The 9978-nt window shown below is 38.9% G+C and overlaps 2 protein-coding genes across 2 annotated transcripts; both read right to left on the reverse strand.

The window, feature by feature from the left end:
* Positions 1–22: 22 nt before the first annotated feature.
* On the reverse strand, positions 23–5404 carry LOC133330766 (sodium-coupled monocarboxylate transporter 1-like; the record flags this gene model as incomplete). Its single annotated transcript, XM_061539176.1, has 4 exons — positions 5357–5404; positions 3642–3796; positions 3323–3572; positions 23–359 (listed from the first exon to the last, which is right to left on the reverse strand). Coding segments are annotated over exons 1-4 (790 nt in total), but the record flags the coding sequence as incomplete, so codon positions are not given.
* Positions 5405–6916: 1512 nt separating this feature from the next.
* LOC133330764 (sodium-coupled monocarboxylate transporter 2-like) lies at positions 6917–9087 on the reverse strand. The gene is made up of 6 exons (XM_061539174.1): positions 9031–9087; positions 8602–8876; positions 8203–8452; positions 7475–7855; positions 7243–7412; positions 6917–7181 (listed from the first exon to the last, which is right to left on the reverse strand). Exons 1-6 carry the CDS (start codon positions 9085–9087, stop codon positions 6917–6919), a joined length of 1398 nt encoding a protein of 465 aa, XP_061395158.1.
* Positions 9088–9978: the final 891 nt, after the last annotated feature.

Genomic DNA, 9978 nt, shown 5'->3' on the forward strand with positions numbered 1-9978 from the left:
GTCATGCCCACCGTAAACATACCAAACAGTGGCCCAGCGGTCATTGAACCGATAGTTGTTGACAACTGCATTACCATACCGAGTTTTTGTACCACTTTTACCATGGCCATTGACGATAAACCAAATACAACAACAACTGCTCTCAAACCAAATGCGGTTTGACGTTCTGTCAATGGTTGTTTGCGATAAGGTTCAATGAAATCTTTTAATAGCACACCGGAAAGCGAATTCAATGCGGTGGAAAGAGAACTCAGTGCAGCACTGAAGACACCAGCCACAAAGAGTCCCGCCAAACCTGGATAACTGGCAGCAATTTGCATGACATACAGCGGGACGATTTGATCTTTGGCTTGGGCTAGCTGTGGGAAGAGAATTTGGTTAAAAGAATATAATTATAAATTATACGTCAGTAGATCCAGTTCTAAAATATGTTACACCTCTTCCTTGTAAGAGGGATAAGTAAATCGATTTTCGACTAATCTATACATCGACTTTATGTATTGAAAAGTCTAAAAGACTAAGTCGACTTTTCAAGATTTTCTTCACAAATACTTGGTTGCAAAGCCCAAATTACCTAAAAATTACAAATCCCAGAACTTTATTTTATCTGTTGAAAAGATTTTAAGACGATTTTTAATTAATCGGTAAAAATCAAAAAGTCGATTTTGAACATGATTGACAAAATCGAATAATCGAATGATCGAAAAGTGGACATTTCAGTCAAAGGCAAAAAATCGACTTTTTGGTCAGAGGCAAAAAAATCGAAAACTCGGAAAGTTGACTTTTGCGCTCGATTACGTATCCCTAACGTGGAGCTTGTATAGATCATCATATTCCTACAACAATAAAATATTTACTTCTCTCCGAACATATTTTCTCATGACATTTATTGGAAACTAATAACATACCACTAATACTGCCCGCACTAATGTTATCGGATAATTTTGTTTTCCCTCACAATTTAGAACCCACCAACAAATTTCATTTCAGTGCGTCTAAATATTTATTATTATTGTGTGAAAATAATTCTCATTCACTTTACAACATCAGATGAATAAGTAGCGAACCGTTGGACTTTTAGGCAACTCATCCGATAACGGAGTAATCGTCTCAGATAATTCCAAGAAGGCCAAGATATTAGTCGATCATATTGATAGTATCTACCACTCTAATTGTTGGCTGTTGCACCAGTCTGATCTTAGTTGAGCTAAGACTTCTAGTGTTTTTTCGGGGCAGCTGCTTCTCCTCTGCAGCGATGGATGGCAGGTGGTCTCCGATCATAGTATTCATGCGATATTGCTCTACTGCCTGATCGACTGCGTCTGTGTGAATGCCATTCAGACCTACTTGATAGGCTTATTGATCTAGACATTTATGCACAAAATAATACGATAGCGGTGATGGCTACACACGTATTATCTTTTTCTTATTTTTGACAGTCATTTTGGTGACGCTCTCACACACTTACTCTCGATTTACTTCTGTTCAACACTGATTTAGAAGTTCATGCTTGGAAGGTCTAAATATTCTTCCCCTGCGTATCACATACTTTCACAAACCTCACTGGTGCTACATAGCTTACCACTGACCGGCACATTGTTTCTTAAGAGATCAACAAGGTTTCTTTATCAGCGTACCAAGTGCTGCCGCCTGCGATTTCTGCTTCTCAGCTTATCGCACAAAACAGTGGCTTGCACAGACAACTTGAAAAGGCTATCGAACGTTACACTCAGTATCTTGAGTTTGTGGTCGGAATCAGTTCTTCGCACGGCACGATAGTGGAATATTAATCAACGAAGACGGATGCAACTTTTGTAGATTCAAACTTAACGTGCATCGAAGAAGGTTCCAAGGTTCCAGGCGTTGGCATGAAGGACGCTGGAGAGCTCATCATCACGGTGATTTCCCGATAACCTGGAAGGAATCACTAGTGGTACTAATTCGCGATATTGAATAAAGGAGAATCTCTACAGACCGACAGATTGTATTTCGAGCAGAGCACACGACAACTCATGCACTGGCAGCTTTCTCAATATTTGTCACAGAAGGTTTCATCAACAAATTTGTCGCATGGTGACAAGTTTTCTCAAGGATCTACGTTTTCGTGTGAGAGTTGAAGATAAGTTCTCTGAAATGTGATCGATTAAAACCGGAGTGCTTCAGGGATCAGAGGCCGGTACGAACAGGTTGTAGTTCGAATGCGACATACCAGGGCCACCGTAAAGAGGACGGTTCTGAAGCATTGTTGAAAGAAGGCTTAAAGTACACATGAGAACTTAAACTAAATAAGACCAAAAGATAACTTTCTTCGGAGGTAATACTACAAATGTTGGAAGTGAATTCAAAAGTGTGTTAGGATGAAGTATTTCGAATTGTTCTGCACGATTAATTCGACTTCTTCCACAATGCGGATTATGTGCTATCGAAAAACAGAAAGATGAACTACGCATACCAAAAGTCTTGCGAATGATAGGATGTTTTTTTGAATGTAAAGTTACTGATATACAAGTACACGACCCATCATCACCTACTTTTTGCTGCATGAACGGATATATCGTCAACCCAAATGAAAAGGATTAGAATGTAGGAGAGGAATGAGACCAACATGGATATCAACGATGTCAACACAGCAGAAACATATAAAATACCATCGATTTCCAAATATATGTCTGCATGTTGAAAGGAACAAACATAGACTGGAACAAGCTTGTGGAAAATATGACTGTGGAGCAATATCAGAATTTCAATGAGGAACGCCACTCTAACCTTAGAAGGAAACGCTTGCTCCCTGTACATTTGCTGAACTTTCCTGCACCTTCGACAGTAGTTACCAATTTTCTGAGAGAATAATTCTCATTCAGTTTACAGATCTCCGGAACTCTACTGAAGACGTATAGGGTGTATATTCAGAAAGTAATCTGTCTTTCTATAAATGACAAGAAGGCCTTTGATCCATAGAAGACCTGTAAAATGTCATCTGGCCAGAAGTCTCCTAAGAGATTTTTTTGTTTACATGAGATCTCTAGAAGATATGCTGTCTAGAAGTGTGACACATCTATAAAACTTATCTTATCAATTTCGAACGTCACATTTATATGCTGGAGAGAAGTGAGTTTTTAAAAGCCTGGAAGTGAGTTCAATCTAATGAGTTTTCCTAAGGTAGTAGTCAAGCCTATATTTTACCCCTAAAGATCATAGTTGTCAACAATAAAAAAGTCTTCGTATAAAAATGTAATGTATGGTAATAACTGCTTTTAAGCCTTTAGTGGTGCAGTGGTGTAAAAAACAAAATATTTTTTTTTTAAATTTTACAAATATTCACCTTTGTCGTTATCGGATCACAATCATAGTAATGGGCATAGGCCAACAGACCCATATAAATACACATGCCCAATATGAACACCAAACCCAAAATGAAGATGATCAAACATTGTTTTACTTCCTTCATGCCGGGCAAGGATAAGAATCTTTGGACAGCCGGCTGCATAATGCATGTGTGTTGTATCTTCAGCATTGTGCCACCGATAAGGACAGCAAAAATGCCCATGCGCACTGTGGGATCAAAGGTGAGGCTATGAAGAAAATAAAAACAAAATGGAAATAAAATACCTAAAAAAGGAAAACATAAACATGATACTCACTCTGGTGCCACCATACGACCACTAGCAGCATTACGATCATACACCACACCCATACCACCCAAATCGACTGTGCCTTTTATGATGACAAACCCCATCGAACCAATCATAATGAAACTTTGCAAGACATCAGTCCAAATGACACCCTTAATGCCACCCTGGGAAATTTTAAAATAAAATATTTTCATTTTTTTCTGAAAATCGGTTTCCAGTTTGTTTTACTTACAATACACGTATAGAAGGTACAGATAACACAAACCACCGGTATAATGGTAAAGAGGTCAATACCCGTAACTAAACATGAAAACAGATAACTCGTTATTATTCTTATTTGAATATAATTAAATGTAATAATTTATAATTACCTTGATTGAAGGTCAATGCAGGCACATAAATTGATATCGGCATCCAAAGAAGCTATATGGAGTCATTTTTTTATAAATAATGAAATTATTGTTTAGCATATAATTTTGAAATCAAATGACCAAATATAGGTTTACCACAAGGAAAGAATGATGACTTGGCGGCAATAATAATTTATTTTTATAAAAATGCTAAGATTGATAATCAACGCTTAGTCGAAGCGGCTGATGTTAGAATCTTGAAATTACAATTATAATTCGAACGCCACGAAGTGGTGCACATAGAAGATATCTGGCCCACAATCAAGTGCAACACCTAAAATTCGGTGACACTGAGGTTTCTACGTATTCACTTTAAACGTTACGGTCAGAAGATCCCCTAGTGATCAGACAAGAAACTAATCTGCACTTACAGTATTGAGAACCCCTAGCGTCAACCCCTACATTAAAAAATTTTACTGCGTTGAAAATTAAATAATGCGGCTTCGAGTTGACAGCCAGCCTCTAGCAGGTATACAAGTGGTGCTTTGACGAAAATCAGGACGACGAAAGGAAAATTCTTAGAGATTGCCAGTTTTGATTTCGAGCAAAACATTCGACAACCCATGTATTGACAGCATTCTCTACACCGAAGTCTTCAAACTGAAGGAAGAAATCATTTTTATTGGCTTAGACTTTGCCAAAGCTTTTGACGCCGTTTGGCAACTCGGCATTCTTTACAAAATACAATCGCTTGAATGCGATCAGCATACTCTCAATGATCGAGTCTTTCGTGTGAGAGTAGCAGATAAGATGGCGGAAAAGCGATCGGTCATAACAGAAATTCCTCAGGGATCACTACTGGCAACGTTTCTTTGCAACCTGTTCGTATGTGACATACCAGGGCCACCTGAAACGAACTGCTGATGATGTTTTAATTGCACTGCGAGACCTCTTTAGAAGCACTGTGGAAAGAAGATTGAATGTGTACATGAAAACCCTTCACCCAGCAGGTATAAAGAAGAACTTGGGGATAATCGGGGCGAGGAAAGGAAAATCCTTAGAGGTTGCCAGTCCGAATTTCGAGCAAAACATTAGACAACCCCTGCACTGGCAACATTCTCTACATATGTCACCGAAGGCCTCAAACTGAAAAAATAAATCATTGCTATTGGCTTGGAATTTGCCAAAACTTTTGACACAGTTTGCCAACTCGGTATTCTTTACAAAATGTTGATCGCTCGGATTCGATCAACTAACTTGTCGCATGGTGGCAAGTTTTCTCAAGGAGCGAGTCTTTCAGATCGGCGAAAACAGAAATGCCTCAGGGATCACTACTGGTACCGGTTCAATACAACCTTTTCGTATATGACATACCAGGGCCAACTGGATGGAACTGCTTTTAACATAGGCTGCTTTTAACATTGTACTGCGAGTCCTTTTTGGAAACACTGTGGAAAGAAGATTGAATGTGCGATGAATGCGAAGAGCTTCCGAAAATACATTCCAACTATAAAATTTGGAAATGAATTCACATCAGTGTCAGACAGGATGAATTATCTTGGACTTCTTCCGTCATGTGGATCATGTGCTGCCAAAGGTCAAAAAGATGAAAATGGCTTTCTAATGAAAGGGATACTTCCTTCGGAGGTAAAGTTGCTAATACACAAGCAAGTAATTCAACCGTCATGTTGATAATGTGATATAAATGGCCAAAAATATAAACTTTGCCTAGCAAAGAGTGTTTCGACGCCAAAGATGGACTTTCTTAAGAGGGAATGTTGCTAATATGTAGAGGATAAGAATGTTGGAGAGAAATGTATTTATATCTTATCCGGACGATAGGAACATCTACTATGTAATCGACTTTAACCGGTTAGATTTCTGCATGATGAAATATGCCGTTAACTTCCTGGACAGGAGCCAGCTTGTCGAAATGGGATAGTGGAGTCCAACGAGGAACTCCACTCCATAATTAGAAGGAAACACGTACCCTGCAGCTTTGCTGAAGCTTTGAGACGGAGGAATCCTATATTATGAAGGTGTACTACCATGGGAGGTACCTCGTATTTGACGCCGATATTGTGCCTGTATATAGTACACTGTACAGCTTGAAATAATTTTCTAACTAAAAAACAATTTTGAAATGAAATGGAACAATCGCGACAGTAATGTGGAGGTGATTCTTGCCTCAGGGATCACTGCTGATTAACGAGTTGAAAAACGAGTCCTTGGCTCTGGAATTGTAATTTGTTGTCGATCGGGGTTGACAAACGAGCCTTCGGCTACCTGTGAAATTAGGTGCTGTCTAGTCGAGTGGAGTTTGAAAAACGAGACATCTGGCTGCCGCTGTTAGAAGCTACCGCAATCTTTCGGGTGCCGGAAACGGCCTTGTTTGCCGACACCGTTCAGCGACCTGTGGTGTTTTCAATTTTTTTCGGGCACTGTTGTTCCTTGATGTTTGATTATTTTTGTTTTCGCAAAGAAGACCTCATCAACTTATAGATAACCTCAAAGATCTTCTATATATATGATCTTTCCTTAATCTCATTTACGCCTTGATCAATCTTCCTTTGTGGTAAACCATATATAGGAACTACTAAAAATACAACAAAAACACAATTAGTTAATATCAAAATCAAATTTCCTACTTACCGATATAAGTACAAACATTACCGAACCAAAGAAACGTAGACGACGATCAAAACGCATTTCAAGATACTAAAGAAGAAGAAATAAAAAGATACCCGATATAATCTTTGAAAAATTGGCCGAAATAAAAAACTAACTACTTGTGCGGTGCTAGAAAGCGAATGGCAAGTGCAAAATAGTGCATTGGGGGACGAACGAACCGGCGACAAACACCTGGACAATACAAAATAATGAAACAACATTTTTTTAAAATCATTTTTTTTAATATTTTTTTCTAAAATATTTTTATTCAACAACATCTAAAGATTTCTTAACAATAATTCCTTCATCACATAGTTTTTTCAAGGGTTCCATTTCCGTGGAAATAACTTCAACCCGTCGAGGAGGTAGAAATCTATGTAATACTGGTGAAATGAGATCGGGATTAATGTCTTCCAATTTATTTGTGCCGAACAACAAACAGGCAATATTGGCCACCAGACAGCAAATGATGCCACCGAAACCGGTATACCACATAAAGGATAGGTGGTAGATGTTACGTTCCGAGGGTCTGAAAAATATGGGAATTATTTCATTCAATTCCTTATTAGATATTAGAGATATGGTCTCACGTATAATTTTGCCTTTCCCACAGCGTAGAATTATCATAATCATAGGTGCAACCTTCAACGGAAACTGGCAGTTTGGGATGCCGTACCAAACCTTGCATTTGACCCCATTGGGCATTGAAACAAATCCAGCCCAGGGTGAGAAATGAAACAACCCCACCCATAAGAATGCTCTGTAATAAAAAAATAAAATGATCCTCCATTGAAAAATATCTGCCCTCCTTCCCATACTTACTTTGCCATTTACCCATGGCATACAGACACCACAGATATAAAATCCCAACAGTGGGCCCATTGTTACCGCACCCGTCATAGTGGCCAACGTCAAAACTGTACCCATTTTCTCTACCACAAATACCAAGGCGATGCAACTCAACCCAAAAAAGGCCACAATGAAACGTAACAAAAATCCAGTTTGCCATTCGCTGAGAGGATTTTTTAGTACAGGTTTTATTAAATCTTCCGAGATTACACAGGCCAGAGAGTTTAAGCCAGTTGAAAGAGAACTTAACGCTGCACTAAATACCCCAGCAACGAAAATACCCGGCAAACCGGGTATTATACCCAAAATCCGCATCACCAAAATTGTGGGCATTTGATCATCGGCACTGGCGAGCTGAAGAATATCAAGAAAAATAATTGAGGAATCTACACGTGATGTATAAGATCTTTGAGGTCTTCAATATACGTAGAAGGCCTTCGAGGTCTTCAATATACGTAGAAGGCCTTTGAGGTCTTCTATAAACATAGAAGGCCTCTGAGGTCTTCTATACACATAGAAGGCTCTGAGGTCTTCTATACACATAGAAGGCCTCTGAGGTCTTCCATAAACATAGAAAGCCCCCGAGGACTTTCATACGTTGTGGGCCTCTTAGATCTTCTATATATCGAAGGCCTCTCAGGTGTACTATACATCGAAAATGCCTCTTTGACCTTTGAGGTCATCTTCAATTGTCTTCTCACCTTTGTCACCAATGGATCACAATCATGAAACGAAGCATAGCTCAGTAGACCCATATAACAGCAGCAGAAAAGTAAAAATATCAATAGGGTTGTGAACAGAATCATACACTGTTTGACCTTTCCCATATCGGGTAAAGAGAGGAATCTCTGCAGAGACATTTGATTAACATCACTCGACTGGATTTTATGTAAAGTCCCGCCAATAATGACAGCAGTCATCGATAGACGCACGGTGGGATCCCAGGTGAGGCTAGTTCAAAAAATAAGATAACAAAATATATTATCAGAACATGGGAACTCCTATCCTTTTAAGGATCTGTCTGAGTTCCATGTGGATCTACAATTATTGGTTACTAAAATTGTATAATCTTATAAATCCAAATTACCCTTTTTACTTACTCTGGTATTTTCAAGCGACCACCTTCCAAATTTCTCTGCAACACCTCTCCCAAGCCACCCAAATCGATGGTACCCTTAATACAAATAATTAAAATGGTGCCATACATTACAACACTTTGTATGGCATCGGTCCACACGACAGCCTTTAGACCTCCCACACATGTGTAAAAAGTACAGACTACACACACCACGGGAGTTATGGTATGGACATCAATACCACTAACCTGGTTAAAGGTTAGCGCTGGTACATAAATTGCCACCGGGAGATATAAGATCTGAAAGATAGGTTTTTGACTTAAAAGTTCTTTAAAAATCCATCACATCGGTAAACGATATAAGCAGATTTTTATTCAAATGGAGAGAGTATTATTTTACTGATCCGCTATGTATATCTACCGATGCGATATATTCAATTCCATTTGTACTTACCATACCCACTGTAAACAGTATCGAACAAAAGTAACGTATTGATTTGCCAAAACGCATTTCAAAATACTAAGAAAATTAAAAGGAAATATTTCTCATATTTTATTTCAAATCACCACATAATACCAGGATGTTATATAATATTGCGGGATCACATTAAGAGAAGCGAAGTAAATTGAAACACTTTTTTTGGCCAACACTCGACAGCACTTAGGCTTAGAGAAGACAACTTTGACTTTTAAGGTTGCGTACAATTAAAAAGTATTTTCGAAGAATATTTTTTCAAGGATCAAAGGAGGCGAGGAAGACTAAATATTGTTGCAATGATAAAAAGGGCCGTTGCCAGAATGAACCGGAAAAAAAGTGCGAACTGATGCCTCGGAGGTGGCGAATAGAATTAATTCCCCAGACGAGCTGACAAATACCAAACCCACAACATACATAAAGAGCTTCCCGTCGACTGATATAAATATAAAGCTCAGAATACCCAAAGGTTGCCAGGAGTCGGTATAGGATTGAGCTCTGGTATGCAGTGATCGAGGAAAATAATCCAAAAGGTTAACTAAAATAGGGAGACCCAAATCGCCTGATGATGCTAGAATTTGAGTCCTCATAGAGCATAGACGTCTTGAGGAAACTAGTAGCAAGTATTGTCTCCATAAACTAAAAAAATCAAACCCATGCTAGTGAAGAAAATAGACATTCCCCTACTTCGAAAGTCAACGGTCTTCATTAGCGATTGCTCTGCAAAACAAGAAACAGCTGGTGAAGAAGTGGGATGAGAACGAGGAAGGTACTGTCCTTGAGATAGTCTTGGACGGTTCTTCAATGGCAAGTCTAACCAAGCATAAGGTACACTACATGTCCAACGCTGTCTACTTAAAAATTGGAAAGACCCTTGGCCTGGAGAGGAGGAAAAAGCCAGCGAAGGAGAAACATCCAGGGACATAT

Source organism: Musca vetustissima, unplaced genomic scaffold (assembly GCF_032173495.1).
Source record: "Musca vetustissima isolate MV318-11 ecotype Yass unplaced genomic scaffold, APGP_CSIRO_Mvet_v1 utg65091, whole genome shotgun sequence".
NCBI lineage: Eukaryota > Metazoa > Arthropoda > Insecta > Diptera > Muscidae > Musca > Musca vetustissima.